Below are 23,268 nucleotides of genomic sequence, written 5' to 3'. Positions count from 1 at the left end.
ATTTTACAGTTGTGAATGACTGTTTTAGAAAGGCCCCTTGAGAATGCTTTGCCCCCTCTGTGCTGAGAGTCTAGCTCCGCCTCTGAATGAGGCATAATGGCAAGTAAGAGGCAACATGAATCTCTGAAAAAAAGCTGAAAAACAGAAGAAGAGAAAACTGGACCCCCATGACCAATTATGCTTATGGTCTTCAGATGGTTAGCAGCAGCCCTGCTGCCAAGTACCGCCACAGACTGTCTAGGAGCTCACTGACGCCCTGATCCAGGTCTGGGAGGAGATCCCCCAAGACACCATTCGACTTATCAGGAGCATGCCCAGATGTTGTGCATACAGGCACACAGAGGACCATTCACACTACTGAGTCACATTATGAGTTGCTGTAATAAAATTCATACAAGTTGGATCAGCCTGTGATTTCAATTTTTCTCTTTTGATTTTCGGTGTGATTTTGAATCCAGCCCTCAGTGGGCTGATGGTTTTGGTTTCCACTGACTGTTGTTACGTCATTTTGTTCTCAACAGTTTAAACAAAGTACATCAGTAAAGATTTTCAGCTTTGTTCATCAATTTGTTCATCAAGATCTGATGTGAGATTTAAGTGTTCACTTATTTTTTTTTTGGCAGCATATAAAAGTAAGGAATATGGGGGGCTGAGCACTATAGAGTTTGGTACCAGATTAAAAATAGATTTTGTTAAAAATGTTTCTGCCGCCGTCTCCAGAAATGCTCTCTGGGTTTGAGATCCCTCCATGTGGAGAAAGAGGAGCCAGACATGGTCCTCATATATGCAGCTTTTATTACACAGCACCAACATTTACAGATAGACTGGAATGGTTTACCAAGTAAAATGATTTTTACAGAGATTATTGATTTTAAATATGGTGGGCTCATTGAATATAAAAACTTTACTGATAACACAGGCACTGAGATGATAAAAACATTTAAATAATAATAATCTCTCAGAGAGTAGTAGAGATGTTCGGTGGCTTATTGGAGTTGTTATGTAACAACAAAAGAGTTTCCTATGATTTATTGTAATGATCAGGAGGTCTGGTCTATACTACAAGGCCTTGGACTGGTTTTTAATTTAAACTACTCCGTTATGTATTGTCTTCTGGAAGAAAAGATTCCTTCCAAACAAAAAGAAATTGTTCCAGATGATCATCAGTAGAGTGTGTTAAACAGGTTAAACTGTGGAAAACCAGATGTGCTATCGACATCAATCAGACTGTGATTAACAGCGACATGATCATTAAACATGTGCTTGCTGACATAAAAAGAAAGGACACTCATCAACCCCTGTTTCTTTATTTTTTCTGACATAACATGATTGTTTGCCTGACTGATCACAGTATTTAGGCTCCTAATGGCTAAAAAGTAATACAGTGTTCTTATTTTATGCTTTTAAATTGGCAAAGACCTCAGAATCTGAATTTACCAGCAGTCAAATTAGAGAAGCTGCTTTTACCAGAAAAGGGGTGGGAGTGCGACACAATGGGAAAGTACCCAGATGTACTGCTGTCATCTGATATAAAGGAGTATTCTTACATTGATGTATTGGTACTTTTGCTGAACTCGTGGCACAAAGATATATTTAATTATAATGTAATCTAAATGTGTGTAAATAAATAACATTTGATAGTTTTATAGTTTGTTATTTTGTCTGAATACCAGAATTCATTGTGCTGCTGAAACCAAACATCAACATCTGCTGTGGTTTTTATTTTTAACAGTAACTTCTTGTTTTAACAGAGCAGGAAGCAGCGCTGCATTGAAATACAGTTTGATATATTGTAACAAAATCTCATCCTACAAATAACCCTAACCTGTTGCACCATTACAAATTTACAATATGACATATTAAATCAACTTGTTTGATTTGATTTATTGATTGGGACAGTGTGCAGTTTTAAACGTTAAAGATACACTGGACTTAGCTCAAAGCTAATTTACATCTTTAGTCCCCCACAATCAAAACATACAACAGCACAACAACAAACAGTACAAAGCAAAAAAAAAATACACAGAATACAAAATGCAAAATACAAAGCTACACACAACAACACATCACATACACCCACAATGTCAATTAGAAATTAATAATGTAAACTTGTCAAATTAAAAGCAAGACTACCTGCACTAATGAGAAGACCATAGATGGAGTTTAGACTCAGTGGTCACACAGCTGATTGATCTTTAGTAGATTTTTTAATTTGGCCTTGAATGTATTGATTGAACTGCAGTTCTTCATATAATCAGGTAGGACGTTCACTGAGTTGTGGCTTCACAGAGAAAGCTGGCTGTCCAGATGCAGTGTGATGAAATGGTCCAATCATGTATAGAGGATATTCTGGAGGATCTAATAGAACTTACTGAGCGAGTGAACACAAAGTCACACAGTGGAGGAGGACAAACCATTTAAAATTTTATAAACTAGGCACAAATTTGAGAATAATCTAAAATTGTCAAAGCTCAGTAAATTGTATTTCTTCAGAACCCTACAGTGATGGAATTGCATTGGCTTTTTGTCCAGAGTGTTTAGAGTTTGTTTGTTTAAGGACTCAAGAGGTTTTATGGCTGTTTCTCCAGCCTGCCCCCAACATGTGATCAATAAGACATATAGGAAAGAATCATAGCTGCATAAATATCTTGGCTGCATCCAAAGAGAGACAGTTTCTAATATATCTAAAATTTGCTAAGTTGTACTTTATGATTTTAACTGTTTTTTTAACATGTTTCTTAAAGTTCAAATTTGGATCCAGTGTCACACCAAGATATTTAAAATCAGTAACTATGTCAGTTTTTTCACCTTTGATGAGAATATCAGCGTTAGGAGGTTGCACCATAGTCTTAGAGAAAAACATACCTTTTGTCTTGTTTACATTTAGACTCAGACATGATTGATCAAGCCAATGTGTGATCCTTTCTAATGCAATTGTTAGCTTAGCAGCAGCTAACTCAGCTGTTTTTGCTTGTGTGTACACAATGGTGTCATCTGCATACATTTGTAGTTCTGCATCATGACACTGTTGAGGGAGATCATTAATATATAGGCTAAATAATAGGGGACCTAACACTGACCCTTGTGGAACACCCATTGTGCACTTCATGTTACTGGACAGTGTGTCACCAACTTTAACACATTGTCTCCTATTAGATAAATATGAAGACATCCATGCCAGTGCTCTAGAGGAGAAGTTAAATTTAGAGAGTTTCGGTATTAAAACATCATGATTGACTGTGTCGAATGCTTTACACAGATCTAAAAATACAGCAGCAACTACTCCTCCTTTATCAAGTCTTGATTTAATTTGTTCTATTAAGTGCAAGGTAGCAGTTTCAGTGTGATGATTTGCTCTAAAGCCAAACTGCATACAATGTAGACCAAAACTGCTTGTATTAAGAAATGTTGTCAGTTGTTTAATGACAACTTTCTCAGCAACCTTTGAGAGTACTGGCAGTATACTTATTGGTCTGTAGTTACTGGCTTCAAGGCGGTCTCCAGATTGTATCTGTATCCTCACATTAAATCTTTCCCTCACAGAGTTGATTGTGTGAGTAAAAGTATCACAGCCATAGTCCAGATCATCAGAGGACAGAACATCATCCCAGTTCAAGCTGGTAAATTCTTCTTGCTTAGCTCTGGGTATGCATTGAAGGATCATTGTCTTAGTTGCTGTGGTCTTAAATCTACTTTAGTCAGTTTTCTTGATTAGATTAGATTATCCTTTACATAAATGTAATATTAGATACATAGATGTCTGTTGAACAACATGTATCTGAACATATTAAAAAGAACATCTTTTCTACATAAACTGTTCAATAGGAACGTTTTATTCACACTGTATAAAAGCTTGTTCCTTTACAATGTTTGTTTTAAGTAAATGTAAAATGTATTGTGTTGAATAGCACTTCTGCCTTGAAATAAACTGCACTGTTGGTTCATAATTATGTCCAGTCAACTCCGTCATTTAATGCCTAAACGCACTGGAAGCATCTGACGCGCGTCAAACTGCCTTGACGCGCCTACTCCAACCTTGTTCCGATTTTCGGAGCGTCAAATGAGGACCCAGCGCCCAAAGCTGTTTTCTCTGCAGCCAAAAAAGAGAGAGAGCGCAAGTCAGCTGAGCACCGGTGAGCGAGCGAGAGAGAGACAGCGCAGTGGTGGTCGAGCAAGGAGAGCAAGCAGTAGTGAGAACAAAACCTCTGAATGAGAGAAATAAAACGTTATATTCTGATTATGTCACGGCAGTCATGTTTTAACGCACAAATAAATAACCATCAACAGTTAACAAATGATTTACTGTGGACACAGACGCTCTTAGTTTGTTTCATTTTCCTCCTCTGCATTTCTCCTTTTCATTAATTCATTACATCCAACTAGCGGTTAATACAAGGACAAAATGACAAATTTGTGTTGGTTCTGTGGTGCTGGAATTTCAAATTTGACGCTTGCAGTGCGTTTAGGCCTAGTGTCAACTACGTTACACCTGATTTTCTAACATGCTGCTTCTGATATCCTTTGAGGTACATCATACATCCACACAGGTTGGAGTTGTTGGGATGGGCAGTAGTGCGTTTGGGACCAACTGTTGGATCTGTGAGGAACACAGTTGATTATTTGCAATAATGATCAATTATCAAAGATAATTAACTAATTATGACAATTAATAGAATTATTAATATGAATTAACAAATACAGGGCACCACCCAGAAACCAGGACCAATAACCAAACAAGGTAGTCTCATAATCGGGGTAGGAAGAGAAAGGTAAAATATTTGAGGGAATGTCACAGGGGTGCAGGTAGACAAAGGGTTGGCATAAAGGGTGCAGGTTTAGGTGGGGTCTGGGTAGGATGTGAGACAAGGGAGAGTGTGCAGATCATGGTCATATTTCAAGACTGGACCTCACACCAACCTCCAGCAGGGTGCTTGTAGCATGTTACCTCAAAGGCTACCATTTTCGGGCTTCCAGTAGCCAGCATGTGGGGGCAGAGACAAATACCAAAGTCTACAACACTGGCAGCCTTAAACTCCCAATACTGGTTGCCAAGGTGGTCATATGGCAGGTGAGCTGGCACACAGCCTAGTTTGGAATAGCAAATGTTTGCCCAACCATGCTGACCTAAGAGTTGTCTGTCACTGAGTTTCTGTCCATAACGATCGTACAGCTGCAGGTGAGACATTTGCATGGGGTGGGCGAGCTGAATAGGGGGTGTACTGTTTTCTTCAAGTTTCGTCATCAGTTCCATCAGTCCGATGTAGAGTTCAGGTTGCTCAGTGGGGGCCAGATGCTCCCATTATTCAGGTCTATGCAGGTTTTCCTCTGGGGAGGGAGCCACTGAGTCACCGTTATGTTCATTATGCTCTCCGTAGGTGTTGACCAGGAGATCTGGGCTTGGCCGGGAGGCTCTTCTCTCTCTTCAGGGGCTGCAGTAGGTTCTGGGGGGGCTTTGGTTAGAGCTGGAAGAGCTAAATTGGTCTCCTTTACTTGTGTCAGTCAATTCACACATGTCGAATGACTGTAATCAATGCAATTCGACAGAGAGGTTGGTCATCTTGTCAGCTGCCATCTCTTCTTGCTTATTTGTTGTCAGGGGACACTGTGAAATGGTTCCAGGGGTGCCTCTTTTTCATCTAAATTTGGGGCCGTCCTCTGAGGTGGGGGTATTAGCTAATTGGTGCAGTCTATTACTATGTAGATTGTAGAGAATGCTATGCAGAGGCAGGATGTGCTTTGACAGTTAGTTCAACTTCTCCACATCGGTACGGTCTTTTGTAACTGATAGCTTCAACTTCTGTTTTTTGCTAACTGGCACATTTCTACCACATGCCTCAATCCCTCCTTCTTGCCTCATCTTGCTGCTGTCTTGCACCTGAACAGTTGGCAGAAGGTCCATCTGATGGATTTCAGAATTCATTTAATTTTAATTAAATGAAATTAATTTAATTACCCACCATATACTCAATAGGAGCAATTTAAAACATTTTCCTATCAGCTTCACGAATGGCTTTATCACTACTAACACTAATAAGAAAGAGATTAGAGTGCCAAAAGCCCATAATCCCCATTTAACTTTCCCATAAACTCCTCTGATACTACCTCTTTTCAGTCTTCTAGCCTCTTCTACTCAATCCTCCTTTACTGTTGGCCTATGGCATTGCCAATTGGCTGTGAACAAAACAGAGTTTACCCAAGCACTTGGCCTGACTGAAACCTGGATCTGTCCAGGAAATACTGCCATATCAGCAGCACTCTCTGTCAACACACACCCCATCCTGTTTGGCTCTGAGGCAGTACAGGGATCCAGCTTTCTCCACTAAGCAACAACTCCCTCTTTGAATGCCACGCAATCAGGGTTACTGCTCCTATTAAGCTGGTTGTGGTTGTCATATACCACCCACCAGGGTGTCAACTGGGGAGCTCTGTTGTAGAACTTGACATGTTACTCTCAGCCATTTCTGATTATGACACACCACTGATTGTCATGGGAGACATGAATATCCATACTGACATAACCCAAGCAGCTGACTTCCTGTCCCTTCTGTCCTCATTTGACCTCACACAGGTCTCCACCTCTTCCTGTCATTCATGCTGGAAGAACACAGAGTCTTGCTGATATACCAGCATGGATGAAAGAATGCTACCTTCAACTCAACCTCTCTCAGACTCCTTGTCATCCCAGCAAATCCTTTTATACAACAAAATATCAGCATCCAGCTCAAATGAACCCAATTCATGCCCACAAAGTCTGCCCGAAACTTGGGTGTAATGATTCAACTAACCTTTAAGGTTCACATGGCCTCAATTGCTTGGTCGTCGATTTGCCCTGTATAACATTAGAAAGATCAGACCCTACCTGTCTGAGCATGCAGCACAACTCCTGGCACAGGCTCTTTTAATATCATGCATTGACTAGCGCAACTCCTTATTGGCGAGCCTTCCTGCATATACGTTCAAACTTATGCAGATGATCCAGAACGCAGTGGCGCGTCTGGTCTTCAACCAGCACAAAACAGCACATATCACCCCACTGTTCATATCCCTCTACTGGCTCCCAGTTGCTGCCCGCATCAAATTCAAAACCCAAAACAGCAACTAAAATGGCTTCCACGTACCTGAATTCCCTCATTCAGGTGTACACTCCCTGTCAGTCACAACGCTCTGCTAATGAAAGATGCCCGGTACCACAACGGGGCCCTAAGTCACAAGCCAGACTCTTCTCTTTTGTAGTTCCCTGATGGTGGAACGAGTTACCAAACTCTATTCGATCCACAGAGACCCTCTAAATCTTTAGGAAAAGACAAAAGACCCAGCTCTTTCACAACACCTCAAGCAGCAACCTCCAGGGCTGAAAAATTAAGCCAATGTAGAAGTGCCAAAAACTGCAGTTCCTTGAATGGCCACTTAAGGCTCCAAAAGCGAGCCAATCCCCATAGATCCCCATGTTAAAATGTCCAACTTTACAGTAGAAATAAACATGTTTACAGCCTGGTACAAATAACAGTGGTTTTGGTCTCTATAGCTAATTTCCCCATTGATGACAACTGTACAGGGGGTCAATTTTTTTATAACTTGCCCGCTTACATTTTATAAAGCAGTAAAGCTATGCATAATTAAAGACATGTCTGCTTTGAGTGACAGGTCACTAGCCGCTGGGTAGCTTGTTTCAGCAACAAGGCTTCATTTGGCCCGCCTCAGCCCTACCTCTTTGCCTCTTTGGATTAGCCAGGAGTTGGGCGCAGTCAGGCACTGCCAAGATGGCGATGGCTGGAGCCGCTAACTTTGAGCTTTAAAACCACTCTTCAGAAACTGTGAGAGAAAATTGAATAGTAGGTGATCATTTGATGTATTTCTTTTATATATCATACATGTTACAAATAGTGTTCTTCAGTTAGGTTTAGTGTTTGTTTGTGTTCAAAACCCGTTCCAAATTACTCTGTGCTGTGACTATTCTAAATTTAGTTATTTGCTTTGTAAAATGAGACAGTTGAGTGTTTATAGTTAAAACAGTTAGTTTATTTTGTTGTATTTTTGTCTGAGCCAGTGGAAAGACAAATCATAGTTATGCAGATTTCTATGTGTGTTAGTATGACTTTTATTTGACCCTATGTACTTTACTGATTTTGGGTGTTGGACATGTGACATAAACATTCCATAGTCTGCATGTCACCTTAGGTAATATGGTATAGCCCTTCTAGGGGAGCTTTTAGATACAAACAATGGGTCCAGGGTCAAGATTGGAGCCGTTCCAGATGTGGTATGTTATGATACATAATATGTTGTGAGGTAGCTGTCAATCACTTGATGGATGGCTCCCAACTGAATTAATGCCCATGGAGAACCTATGTTATTCATGTGATAAGATACAGATGTGTAACCCTATATAAGCTATGCACCGACAGCGATACGGTGCCCAGACCATCTTTGTATATGGAATGGACCCGATGGCCATCGTCTAATAAACGTCTTCAAAATAAGAACTTCGCCAGCTCTTCCTTTGAACGATATCATCACACATCCTTCCTTTCATTTGGCGTCACGAACAGTCGGTGACGCAGGTAAGCAGATGTTTGTGATATTCTAAATTTCACTGCTTACCTGACTGCTCACTGCGAAGTACCTGGTTTTTGGATGATGTGGTGTGATGTTGTTCTATTGGCTATGTGGGACTGAATCAAATTATTAATTGATTGGTATGGTTATTGGAACCACTTCTCATAGTGATTGTTGATTGGTTTTGAGCAACTGTTGTCAGGGGTACTTAACATATGGTTTATCATTGGAGTCGGACTGTGTGTGCCTTATGAGCACGTGCCTTGGTGTTCTGACAAAGAGAGGTCAGACACATAGAAAAAAAAGAGAGAAAAGAGAAATCTCCGGAGTGGACACACAGTATAAGTCACACTGTCAGAGCGCTTTTCAAAAAAAGAGAGAAAAGCGGGTCTGGGCAGGGGTGCAGAGGAGAGGCTATAGAGCGCTCCGTCCCGACAGAGACACTGTTAGAGCACTTTGAGAGAGAAAGTGGGTCTGGACGAGTGTCACAGGCAAGGGCTGTCTAGCGCCTTGCGCTGTTTGTAAATAAAGGTTATTGGGTTGTTGATTATATAGTGGTTGAGTGCCTTCTGACATACAGTTGATCGTTACATCAGCCCACACAAAAAAAAAAAAGAGAGTGGAAGAGACATAAGAAAGTTCTTATTTCAGAGACGCTGCATGTTTTGGTGTATTATATACTAACAATATTTAATCATCGGGTCACAATCCAGTAAAATGTGTAAAGAGGAGATTGAGATAAAAAACAAAACAGAACATGATCTACCAAGAAAGGAAAGGAAAGCAATGAAGAAATTGTTAAAGACGAACCCTTACCTTAAAGAAGTTAAAGCTAAAACAATAAATCAGATGTCACCTAGAGAGTGGATGCAAACTAAAATAGGATTTTACTACGTTGAACCATTCTTAACAGACATCTCTGAGTGGACAGATAATAAATTTCCCAGGGATGGTAGTTTTGACAAGAGTAAATTAGACTTCATACGAGCATACATAATGGATAATACTGCCGTACCTAATCCGAATCCGAAAAAGTGTTTTGCCATACTGAAGAACGGGCAAGAGATAGAGATCAATGAAGTATCTAAATGCATGATTGACAGTTTCAAAAGAGTGTTGAAACGCTATGAGCGAGAACAGGGTTTCACATTAGATGTAGAGAGATTTAAAGACCTTAAATATACTAAAGCGGTAATTAACAGTATTACGGATAAAGATGCGGAAATTCTTCATGACCTCATAATGACATACATACAATATCAAGAGGAGCAAGAGAAACAATCAGCGGACGGAGAAACTATGAATGTTGCGCTTCCACTAGTCACGTTTGATGATGGAGTTTTAGACAAACCTTTGACGCTGAGTGAAATATCACAAATCACACGGGACGCCCCTAAACCACTGATAAATCCCACAGCCTTTCTGAACTGGTTGACAACTGCTTTAATGCATAGCGCGATGTCAGGGAGAGATGTTCGCTATATATTGACAACTTTAATGCCAAATATCAGTGTAGACAAATTGATAGAAGCATGTGAAACATTAAGTTTTGATGATGATGGTCCTCTTGAACATGAAACTCGACTAGAGAAAAAATATCCATGGTTAGACAAAAGGTATAAAGAAGAGCACATTAGAGAAATGGCTGATTTTCTTCAAAAAAAAATGCTGCGCAAGAGAGAGATATCACGCAAGTTTTGAACTGCAAACGTAAATGTAATGAACCAATGTTTGAATATGCAGCGAGATTTCAAAAGTGCTGGAAAGAACAGGCCAAATTAGAAATAAAGGAGGACAAAGATCCTTTTTTCACTGCTATGTTTCTAAATGGATTAGATCCAAATTCTTCTTACACTCTAAAAATCGCCGCACCAGATGTTTACTCTTTAACTCCACAAGAACTGTTAAAGAAAATAAGGGAGTTAGACGCCATTGGGTTGTTTGAAAAGAATAAGAATATGACACAGGCTTTGCAACTCAATCATGAAGAGCCAACATACAATTTGTGCAGGTTGATAAATGTAGATACATCATTGACAAAGGGAACAATTATGCACAGTTGGCATTTATGGGTGTACCAGTGATTGAAGGATTTTATTGGTGCTGTGGAGAATATGTTTTGGACAGTCTTCCACCTTGATTCAAAGGAAGATGTGGAATTTGCATACTACATTATGTAACTTATGTAGTGGAGCCCGTAGAGTATATTAGAAATAATGTGACTTCATCTAGAGCCAAAAGAGAAGCCAGAGAAGTAAAAGGATACATACATTTGAGGGACACTGATCCTCAACGTTTGGCAGAACAATATTATGCATTGGATGATGGGTACCAAATTTACACTCATTCTCAAATGGTGTTCGCATCTATATTTTGGAATACTGAATTGCAGTACAATAATCATTATCTTATAGCATTGACACGACATGATTTCGCATTAATGGCTAATTCTACATCCTTAGCGCTTAAGTCTATCAGTAGTGAATTGGACCTGATTAAGCGATTTGCTAATGACAATCGTGTAGCATTAGACGCTTTAACCGCAGTCAACGGCAGCGTCTGTGCTATCGTGGGTGAAGGATGCTGCACGTATTTGCCCTCGGATTCGGAAGGAAGTGGCAATTTGTCGATTGCGATTAAGAATTTGAGAGATATCCAGGAAAGCATTGTTACAGTCAATAGGAATGCACGAGTGGAAATGGGTTACAGAGGAAACAAGTTATGGGAAAACATCACAAGGTATTTTGGGGGAAATTCTGTTTTAACTTGGCTGGTAGGATTATGTGCCCCTATTATAGGCATTGTGGTGATAGTAGCCATAATGATGGGTTGTTGTTTCCCAATTTTCCGTGCCCTAATCATGAAATCAGTTTCTTCTGTTCCCAAGACTATACTGGTCCAGAATCCAATCAGAAACACCTACATCTACGCTCCACCGAAGACGAATGAAGACGACGACTCGACGTCTGTTTCATCCGAATTGTCTGAAGATCCAATGAACAACGTGGACTGAGGACTGAGAGACATATTGTAATAGTCAGAAAATGTGGAGAAGATGGGGATAATGAGATACGATGGGAACTCTGTGTATGAAGAGACGCACATGGGAGCATTCTCACTTGCTTGTCAGTGATTTGGTGAAGTCTGGTTAAAGGGGGGTCGGAGAACCAATAGGGGCCTCGTCCCTGATGCCAGTGAAAAGTTGTAGCAAGGACACAATGGTAGCCAGGTCACTATTAGAAGTGAGGGAGAGTGAAGCAGGTGTAGTCTAACATAACAGAGGATAATAAACACTGATGTATTCTGCAAACAGCATTGTAACATGAAGATTTGAGGACAAGATGGAAGTGAAGATTTTACATGTACTATGTGTATTTTCTAGCATGTGTATGTAAGATGCTACAGTTATGGTTATATATGTTAATTTCATAATACCCTTATGAAAAGAAAAAAAAAAAGGAAAAGAAAAAAAAGGGGGAATTGTTAGTATGACTTTTATCTGACCTTATGATCAACATGCAGCAGCAGGATGTGTGATGGCTGAATGTGATTGTGACTCCCCCCCTCCCCTTCCTTCCTCTCTGTTTGGGTGTTTGAACTATTTAACTTTTGTTTTCTTCACTGTCGTGTCGCAGATATTCTTCTCCGTACGGTAAGGTCATAACTGACAGTTTTCAGTGTTTAATGACTCCTCTCTGCTCTCACTGTTAGTTTAATGAGTCGCTCGGTTGTTGAAAGTGTTTGTGTGAATATCTTGTGTTTGTCTTCAGATCAGATCTGTTAACAGTTTGTGTTCAGGATCAATAACTGCTCCAACAGCAGGAGAGATGATGGTGACATATAGTAATGTGTGAATGTGTTGCTTTTCAATGTTAATGATGATCCATCAACAACTTTTATGTTTTCATGTTTTATATTGTTGTAGATGTGTTTCTCTGTGCTGAAGTCAGTCTGAAGTTGGTTATCTGACTCCTTCAACCAATCAGAGGGAGTTTTTAGGGAGCGTCAATAACTGACTTGTCATCATACAACAGGTAGGAAATTATTATTGAAAATAGTTTAATGTTTTATTTCTATTTGTTGTTAATATTATTATTAATTCCTGCAATAGACTATCCACAGGATCAGACTCAATGTGGATTGGTCTTTAAGCTGAATGTCTGAAATTTTTGTCAGTTGACTTAAAATTAATGTTTAATGATACAAAAGTAAAAAACAAGTGTAAAGTTTGATCATAAATTCTTACTGTTAACCAGCACTCATTACCTTTCCCAAACTTAAATAACTTCTTGATAGAATTTAAATTGTATATGGATTCTTTAGAGTAAAGCAAACTTAGCTCCCAAAAATTGTGTTTGACTGTAAAAAGCAATTAACAAACATGACAAAGAGTAAAGTTTATATAGACACCAAATTAGTTGCATCATGCTGACGTCATTATATGAACAATTGATGGCAGGACATGATACATAATCAAGATAAAACACATTATCAGTGTCTGAAATAATCACAAAAACTCACATAATCCCACACAAAAATATAAATACAAATATGCTAAACAATATTAACATTTACGACAACAAATATATTAAAAAATATATATTTGTTGTAAAATATAGAAAAGCAGATGTGCCATAGTCATCAATCAGACTCTGACAGACAGCAACTGATCATTAGTGCTTGCTGACATAAAAACAACAAACAGTACAAAGCAAAAAAAAAACACACACAGATTACAAAATACAAAATACAAAGCTACACACAACAGCACATACACCCACAATGTCAATCAGAAATTAATAATGTAAACTTGTCAAATTAAAAGCAAGACTACCTGCACTATTGAGAAGACCATAGATGGAGTTTAGACTCAGTGGTCACACACCTGATTGGTCTTTAGTAGATTTTTTAATTTGGTCTTGAATGTATTGATTGAACTGCAGTTCTTCATATCATCAGGTAGGACGTTCCACTGAGTTGTGGTTTTCACAGAGAAAGCTGACTGTCCAAATGCAGTGTGATGAAATGGTCCAATCTTGTATAGAGGATATTCTGGAGGATCTAATAGAACTTACTGAGCGAGTGAACACAAAGTCACATAGTGGAGGAGGACAAACCATTTAAAATCTTATAAACTAGGCACAAATTTGAGAATATTTGTAAATTCATCAGTGTTGTGTTTGTATCAGGATCCAGCAGCAGAGACCAGAATCTCCTGATCCCAGCTGTGTCCGTAGAGAACAATAGGACCATGGATCCACCTCCTCTTTCCAAAACACATGGAGAGTAAGTCAAGATAATGTCACTGTATTGTTTTATTCTTTTGAACATTTGCTGATGAGGGGAAGCTGAAGCAGCAGACAGTATCAGGAGACCAGAAGCACTGCAGATTCTGTGCTCACAGAAGGAGCATGAGGAGAACATGTCTCCATGTCTCTGATGGAGGTCACTGAGGGGGAGTTAAAAACAGGGAGTTGATGAGATACACTCTGAGATGCTGAAGTTTCTGGACATTGTGGGGCTGTCTTGGCTGACAAAAAAGGGGGTCCAGAGGATCTGATCAAAATATTGAGGTATCACACTGCTCAGTCTCTCTGGAAAGTTTATGCTAGATGCTGGAAAGGTGGCGGATCGTTCAAACTCAGATTGAGGTGAAGTGATGGGGGTTCTGTCCTGGTCCTGGATTTGGGGATGCTAGAAGTCAGTCAGAGTTGGGGGTGCTGAGAGAAAGTTTATATGATGACGTCAAATTAAATGCTGCACAACATTCATGATTTTTGTATTAGTTTTAGAAGATTTTACACACAACAGACAACAAACTTAAATACCAACATGCTGTATGTCAAAGCAGCATAGCAGCATATTCAGCTATGGATAGTTCACACACAGGATGCAGGTTTATTCCTAATCAGAAGATGATTTATTGTTGATTGAGCCACAGCCACGTTATACGGTACAGGTAACAATACAACAAGGCACACACACACACACACAGCAACCAAAAACATTAACAAGTAACTCTGAACAGGCTGTAGGCAGTGCTTTACAAACAGGCTTTCATTGATAACTACACTCTAAAACACAACTCCACACTACAGAGACGTCCTCTTGTTCTCATTTGAAGCATGTTGCACTACCAGATCTGTGACAGAAACAAGAAATAATGTAACTTACTAAATGATATAATCAATTCATTCATACGCTCTGTAACTGGAGAGACAGGAAATTGAGAGACGGTAGCAAGCTACATAACTAATCATCCAGTAGCACCATCACACCAAGTTTAAAACAATGAACACACAAAGCATCTGAAATTTACAGCAAACCACTACATAATATAAATATTGTAACCCAGACCAAAGTGAGTTTACATGGTGGTAGTAAACATAATGAAACACATCTATTATTGATCATTAATATTCATGATCCTTCACACCTAGCTACGTCACGTCCTCTGTGTTTGTGTATCAGATAAACAGAAAATACATTGAATGTTCTAACATGAAATGAAATATCATTAAAAAAAACAACAAAGGCTGGATTTGAACCATTTAACAAACCAAGTTTTATAGACTGCATACACTAAAATGCTACTCTGGATCAGTGGACCAGCTGTTTACCCTTTCAAGGATCCTGGAGGGAGGGATAGTGTTAGTACAGGTGTTTTGTAGAATTGTAGTGTTTTTCCATTGTGTGGTCGTCATACTGAGTCAGGCCATGATCAGCTACGAGTAGTCGAGTCATGCTGGCACAGTTCAAGTATGTTTCCACTGCACATGTTTTTAATTTTTTCATGTTGACTTTAGCAGTTTAACAGCAAGAGGACAATGTTAGAGAAATATTAGTCAAGCCAAGTCAATTTTATTTATATAGCACCAAGGGCACTTTTCACATAGAGCAGGTCTAGACTGAACTCTTTAATTTACAGAGACTCAACATTCCCCCATGAGCAGCACTTGGTGACATCAACAAGCAAAAAACTTCAGTTACACGGGAAGAAACCTCAAGCAGAACCGGGCTAATAACAACAACAACAATAATAATAATAGAAATATGCCTAATAATAACTAATAATAATAATAATAATAGCAGCAGCAGTGGGCATCAAGCTGGACAGCAGTCGGTCTGTAGCTGAAGGTTTCCTGCGAGACGAGAAAACACAAAACTCTGAGGAAGAAGCCAAGTTAGTAACATGCATTAATGGTACATGAATACATACAGATGGAGAGGAGGAGGAGGAGAGAGGAGCTCAGTGCATCATGGGAAGTCCCCCAGCAGTCTAGGCCTATAGCAGCATAACTAAGGGCTGATCCAAGGCGAGCCTGGTTGGTCCTAACTATAAGCTTTATCAAAAAGGAAAGTTTTAAGTCTACTCTTAAACATAGAGAGGGTGTCTGCACCCCGGACTGAATCTGGAAGATGGTTCCATAGAAGAGGAGCCTGATAGCTGAAGGCTCTGCCTCCCATTCTACTTTTGAAGACAGTAGGAACCACCAGTAAGCTGCATACTGGGAGCGCAGTGTTCTAGTGGGGTAATACGGTACTATGAGCTCTTTAAGATATGATGGTGTCTGACCATTAAGGGCTTTGTAGGTGAGGAGAAGGATTTTAAATTCAATTCTGGATTTTACAGGAAGCCAATGTAGCAAAGCTAAAATGGGAGAAATGTGGTCTCTTTTTCTAGTTTTAGTCAGAACACATGCAGCTGCATTCTGGACCAGCTGGAGAGTCTTTAGAGACTTGTTAGAGCAGCCTGATAATAAGGAATTGCAATAATCCAGCCTAGAAGTAACAATTGTGTGGACTAGTTTTTCTGCATCTTTTTGGGACAGGATGTGCCTGATTTTTACAATATTACATAAGTGAAAAAAGGCAGTCCTTGAGATTTGATTTATGTGGGAGTTAGAGGACATATCCTGATCAAAGATAACTCCAGATTCCTTACAGTGGAGCTGGAGGCCAGGGTAATGCCATCCAGAGTAGCTATATCATTAGGGCCCGAGCACGAAGGTGCCAGGGGCCCAACGGTTATTCTTTAAGGATAGGCTCTTTTTTTTAACTTAACCTCTTTAAGATGGCATTTTTATGCCACACAGATTATTTCAAACATTACCTCAGGGCTAAGAAATGCAAAAAATTAAGTTCTTATAACTTAGGCTACTTATTTTTTTAAGAATATGTCAGAATTATAGTTTTAAACATTCTGAAATTAACTAAATTTATCAACAGAGTGTGAAGAAATCAGTTTTGATGTAATGTCATAGACCTATATGTATTGTGTTACAGAGATATCTTCTGAAGTTAGCATGCTAACCAGCTAGCTCCAGCCCTGTCTGGCCTGTACTGTCTCGTAATACCACTTTGTACCACAGGGGCGATAGTGAGTCACTGTAGCGTCCAGTCTGCCCTCAGTCCAACATGAGAGGAAGAAGAAGTAGCTGCCCTGAGCCCTAGCAGTAAGGGGGGAGAGATGAGACTGAAACTGACAACACTTTGAATCTGAGTGAATTAGAAAACACCTCTCCTCCATTGTTCTCTTACAGATGATCTGTCTGGTTCTTAGGTTTCAACAAGTGACATTCTGGTCAAAATTCAACATTTTTCAGGTTTAAACTGTCTTTAATTTGTCTTTTGTTGTTTCAGGATCCATCAGCAGAGACCGGCCTCTCCTGCCCCCAGCTGTGTGTCCATGAGGAGTGACTGGTCCATAGATCCACCGATACGTTTGAACAGTGAAAGGTATCAACTTAAACCTGACAGAAAGGTGTTTCTGACAAAGAAGTTATCCATATTAAAACATACAGACATACAGACTCTCAACATGTGTATTCATCAGTGTTGTCAGAGCTTCCTCTCCATTTAAAGATGATTGTGAAACACTTTATACTCAGTTTATTTACATTCCTTACAACAGCATTTAAAGTGGATTTAATGTTTTTATGACTGTTCTCGTTTGATAACCTCCAACAGGATGTGGATGGTTTTTATCAAATAGTGTGATGAAAACCACCTAATTTTAAATATAAATAAGACTAAGGAGCATATTATTGATTCATTTTAAGACCAACATGACAAGGGTGGCTCAGATGGGTGCAAGTTCATTTGCCATTTAAACAACATGGGAGCTGGATGGGAAAATGACAACTGTGTTGGTCTTAAAATAACAAAGACACTTGCGACACACTCGGTGCTACTTTGTGCTGGGCGTAAGATAGGACCCTAGGTCATTGTGGTGGTTTCCTCTAACAAGTACCTCTGTGTCCTTGTGGATAATGGGCTGGACTGGGCTCAGTCAAGGCTGTTTTTCCAGGAAGCTCCGGTCGATATCAGCAGGTCATTCATGCATGTATTCTATCAAAGCATTTTAGCATGTCTCCTATTTTATGCCGTTTTCTGTTGGGATGCGGCTGTTATGCCCAGGTGATCCTCAGAGAGATTCAGGAAGTCCTTTGTGCCTGCTGTAATTACGTTTTTTAATGAACACTGTTGTTGACTGTCACTGTTGATGATGATGATGATGATCTGATGTTGATGACAAGGATGGTGGATGTACTGAGGATTGTGGCAATTTTGGCATCCATGAATATGTTGGTGGCATGTATAACCACTAACATATACTAGTACAGTCACATTGATGTTTACCCTATTTATTATGGTGCTGTGCTCTCCCCTTATTTTGTACTGCTTTGAGATGTGTATGCCTATTAATAATAATAATAATAATAAGTTATAATTGTGTATGCAGGATGGGACTGACAAAGCTAAAAGCATCAGTAATAATTCTGTTTATCAAGTATATAATGTAGTGAAAATGTTTTGGTACAATAGGCAAAGATTTAAATTTTTCTTGACAAAGTTATTAAAAAAACTGAGAACTTGGTGTTTGGAGGTTTGAATATGTATTTTAAATGTTCTAACTAAAGGCAGTGGTATGTTACACAGAAAAAGAAGATCCTGTTAATTGACTGTAATCTGAGTCTCTGTCCTCACAGTCAAAACCAGAGCTCACATTTAGACTAAAATCCCCAAATGTGGATGTTTGGTTATTTTATTCATATTCTACAATCACAGATGTCACAGCTGCAGTATTTATACTCCACTGTACTATTATTCATTTATGAAACCAGCCACTACTGTAGGCATGTATATGATTAGAAATGTATTTAATTTGTCGGTTTGATGAGAAAAGAACATGTTGATTGAATCTCTACTTTTTCTACAGGACTTATAACATACCAACAAAGTATAAGGACATCATCTCCAAAAGTTCTCCGATCTCTTCAGGATCTCCTGATGTCTACCAGCTGAGACCAAAGGAAGAGAAGTTTGGAAATCTGACAAGAAAAACTGTTGGTGAGAAAAACCTGATCAAGAAAAACAAAACCATCTTACTTGTAGGTGAAACAAGAGCAGGAAAAACTACTCTGATCAACGCTCTGGTCAACTACACCATGGGAGTGAAGTTTGAGGACAACATCTGGTTTGAGATCGTAGAGAGAGAGAAGAGAAGTCAGTCAGAGAGTCAGACATCAGATGTGATCGTGTACCAGATCTTTGGTTTTGAAGATAAAACTCTGCCCTTCTCTCTGACCATCATCGATACTCCTGGATACAGAGACACCAGAGGGAATGAACATGATGTCATCATCAGTCAAAGATTATTTGACTTGTTCCGTTCAGAAGATGGAGTTCATGAAATTTCTGCAGTGGGTCTGGTGATGAAGGCGACTGAGAATCGACTGAGTGACCGACAGAAGTACATCTTTGATTCAGTGACGTCTCTGTTTGGAAAAGATCTGGAGGAAAATGTTGTTGCTCTCATCACACATTCTAATGGAATAACACCTGAAGATGCTCTGGAAGCTCTTGAAGCTGCAAACATTAAATGTGCCAAAAATGAGAAGAATCAGCCCGTTCACTTCTTGTTCGATAACATCCAGACCACACAGAGAACAGAGGAAACAGAGTTGGCTTTAGAGAATTCATGGAGGGTAACAGAGACAGGAATGAAACGATTCACAGACTTCCTGGAAAAATCTAAACCTCAACAGCTGATAACAACTGTTGAAGTGATGAACGTACGCATCAGAGTAACAGCCTGCATCCAAAACCTGCAAGACAGAATCCAGCTGATTGAACTAAAACAGAACGAGATCCAACAGACTCAACAAGCTCTGAAGAAACATGAACAAGAGATGAAGAAGAATGAAGAGTTCACTGTAAATGTTGATGAGGTCTACAAAGAGAGAGAGCCTATTGATGGAGGGATGTGCTGTTTGTTTTTTTATGGAGGAGCTGTCACCTGTAACATCTGTAAAGAGAACTGTCACCATCCTGGATGCACAAAGGCCTGGTATCCTGAACACTGTGAGATGATGAAAAGAGGTCGCTGTACTGTTTGTACAGGGAAGTGTCCTGCATCAGCTCATGTGAAAGAAAAGTGGATATATGTGAACAAGACCAGGAAAGTTAAGAAGACCTTTGAAGATGTGAAACAGAAATATGAAAAGAATAAGGTAGATCGTGAACAGAAGAAGAGCCTTCTGGAAAATCTTCAAACAGAGATGGAAAAACTGAAATCAGAGAAGATTCAGCTGCTGGATGAGGTCTACCAACATGTGGAACAACTAGAGCGGATCGCCCTGAATGATAATTCTCTGTCTACTCATGTCCACTTGGACTTCCTGATTGAGAAGATGAAGGAGATCGGAGACACAGAGAAGGTCAAGAAGCTGAAGGAGATGAAACGTCGAGAGGATGAAAGAACCAGAGCAGCAATGTGATATTATACGTTTGGCTGGTACAGAAGTTAATGATGCAGTGATGTAGATGAACAACATCAGACAGCTGTGTAGACAACAAGCTCTACACTGTTCATATAAATGTTTAAACATCACAAACGTTATCTCATTTTAATCTTATTAAGTGTGATGTTGATGTAATAACTTTATCTTTGAAAAACAAAAATTGTTCATTTAGTTTAATGTTTAATTATCATTTGTTGATCCACTTCAGTGAAAGTAAAGCCAGAGTTTATCTTATAGTGACAGCAGCTGTTGGTTTTCTTGTTATGGATTCTCACATCAATCACTCTCATAGTTCAGCCTCTTTTCTGCTCTCAGCTTCATCAGATCAAAACTCTTCATCAGTGTGTTCAGCTGCACTTCAGTAACCAGTTTACAGTCGACTCTCTGCACTCAACTGATTTCTGTCCTGTCATGTAAACCAGAAACCTGGTTTCTGTATCACAGTAGAGGATTACAGAAACCTGAGGTTCCTCGATCCTCACTTGAACTGGAAGTCGTTCTGCTCCGCCATCTTGCAGGTCGTCCCAAAGCTCTTATTCCTGCTCTGAGGAGCCATGAGTGAAGATACACAAGAGCCTTCACGTCTTTTACCGGCCGACACGCCTCCTTATTGGAAAGCTGATCAGTAGGCTTGTTTCAGATGAACTGCTCCTTTCTTGTAAAGTGGAGGGATCAGGCGGCAGCATCAGCAGGAAGTGACAAAAAGCTGCAGTCAAGTCAGACAGTTTCCAGCAGCTTTCAAAGAATCTACAGGAAGTCACAGAAATATTTACATCCTGTTAGATCTGATCCTGATTTAATAAAATGTTATCAGATCAATCTACTCAAGCTCAGCTGATCAATCACTAACATTGTTTTAATGCTGATCTGTATGATAGAATATAAACTGTTAAAATGACCTATAATCAATAATCAAAACAACATTTATTCTGTAATCTCCAATATGAGACTATTAAATGATTTTACATAGAAATGTAACTGTTGCAGCAAGCGGATCACTACCTGCTGGTCAACATGCCGACTGTAATCAGCTGATGTCACACTAATCAAACTCATTCACATCTCATTGATAAAAGAAAGAAATTCTAATAAAATGAAATTATTATTTTTTTCTATGTAATTTAGTTTTTGGGAGAGATCTTTGTATCAGCTTTTATCTTCTTATCTCTCCTACACAGATGTTTATTTACTTTAAATGAATGAATAGTTGAGTTTATGCAGGTAAAAGTGTGTTTGTTACCTACATGTGAATGTCTCTGTGTACATATCAAATGTTTCAATATTGTATAAAAACATAGTATTTTGTTATGCACAAACAAATAAAGTAAAACACAAATCAAACCAACTCAAATTGTAAGCAGAAATAGACATTATATCATTTATCTGTCAAATATTCACATCAATAATTAAATAATGATAAAATGTTCATATTGTGTCTGTTGTAATTTTTGGTTATTGAATGTTTTCTGTCTCTTTGGATGATAAAAGTTGTCATCAACACATCTGAATTCTTAGTAGAAGATCAGACAACTGAAATCCAAAATGAAGATAAAACGTCATGTTGTTGATCAAACTCCTGAACCAATCAGCAACAAATACAGCCGCCTCGATCTTGTCAGGTTATCGTTGCTCGTGCGTGACGTCAGAGCGAGTTGGGAAGACTTTTTCTGTCTAAAGCTTAAATAATACTTTCAAAGTGAAATGATTAACTAATTGTAAACAATTACTAACAATTATGTAGAAATTAATTGGCAGAAAATGGTTAGTTGGGGACAAATTTTGTCTTAGTAACAAAGTTAAAGAGGTTTCCTTTTGCATCAAATATATCCAGCAAAAAAGACATTAGAGACATTTATAATTAATATTAAATATTTTGCAATTTCTGTGGACTAGAAGAAGAAACAATGTGTCATTTGTTTCATCACTGTATGTTTACTAGAATATTTTGGGTTAATATTCAGTATTATATGAGAAGGAAACTCAGCAAACAATCTAATTCAAGGACGAAGACATTTTTATATGTTTTGAAGGTAGTAAGAAGGGAAAAGATTTATATTTTTTGTGCAGTTAATTTTATCACAAGAAGAGATGAGTGAACAAAATTTGGGACGTTTTTATCACGAGCACAACAATATGGCTTCACGTTAAGAGTTTAAGAATAAGGAAGCAATTAAAACTAATTGTGTTTTTGATAAATTTCATTTTGACCGATAATACATTACTTTGAATGTGTATTACTTTTTCAAAATATTTTTATAACTTTGTATATGTGCACCTGGTATGGACAGTTGTTTGTGTACATGCTGTTATTGTACACGTGTTCTCTAAAATAAAGAAATAATTAAAAAAGAATCTAACCAATATGCATTGTGGGGTGATTGTGCAGCGGCTCATATCCATTGACTGAACGAGCCTCTAATATTACATCAACAAGAGAAAAATCCCGACATCATTTCCGTTTCCGGTTTACTGGTCAACTAGCTAACTGACAGCTAACCGTTTCAATACCTCGACTGTTTCCTTTCCGTTATTAGTTTAGCTACAATAAACTCCTGATAAGTTACCTAAATAGATGCGATAATTACCAGACAGCAAACTTAATGTAACTGGCGCAGTTTTCTAAAAATGTGTAGCTTATTTTACTTATACCGTATAACAGACGTTGCTTAGCATGCTAATTTGGCTTTAAACAGACTTAAAATACTCAGATAAATACAGACTTTCTGGTGATTCATATACATTACTTAATAACACTAATACAATGCTGTAAAAACAAAATATATCGTTAATTTATGTAATGGTAGCTAGATGTGTCACACTTTGGTTCATTATGGGGGAATTTCTATCTTGTCCTTTTTAACCTTTGAAGAGAGTTACGTCTAATCTTTCCCGAAAAACATTACAA

The 23,268-nt window shown here is 38.8% G+C and overlaps 1 protein-coding gene and 1 long non-coding RNA gene across 3 annotated transcripts in view; both read left to right on the top strand.

The window, feature by feature from the left end:
• Positions 1-12,616, top strand: part of LOC122968189 — a 29,169-nt gene extending 16,553 nt beyond the window's left edge. The window contains exon 3 of the long non-coding RNA XR_006398766.1: positions 12,482-12,616. This is a non-coding gene — a long non-coding RNA (uncharacterized LOC122968189). The remainder of the gene's footprint in view (positions 1-12,481) is intronic.
• A 1,142-nt stretch (positions 12,617-13,758) lies between these two features.
• LOC122968131 lies at positions 13,759-20,442 on the top strand. 2 transcript variants are annotated; one of them, XM_044333130.1, is made up of 3 exons: positions 13,759-13,842; positions 17,200-17,295; positions 18,779-20,442. In XM_044333130.1, the coding sequence occupies exons 1-3, from the start codon at positions 13,808-13,810 to the stop codon at positions 20,337-20,339; spliced, it is 1,692 nt and encodes a 563-aa protein (XP_044189065.1). In that variant the 5' UTR covers positions 13,759-13,807; the 3' UTR covers positions 20,340-20,442. The 2 variants fall into 2 exon arrangements, with proteins under 2 accessions (XP_044189065.1, XP_044189066.1); XM_044333131.1 differs by lacking the exon at positions 17,200-17,295.
• The last annotated feature ends 2,826 nt before the right edge of the window (positions 20,443-23,268 follow it).

The sequence above is a fragment of the Thunnus albacares genome, chromosome 18 (assembly GCF_914725855.1).
Source record: "Thunnus albacares chromosome 18, fThuAlb1.1, whole genome shotgun sequence".
Lineage (NCBI taxonomy): Eukaryota > Metazoa > Chordata > Actinopteri > Scombriformes > Scombridae > Thunnus > Thunnus albacares.
The sequence above is the reverse complement of the archived record's forward strand: the minus strand, read 5'-3'. Positions and strand labels throughout refer to the sequence as shown.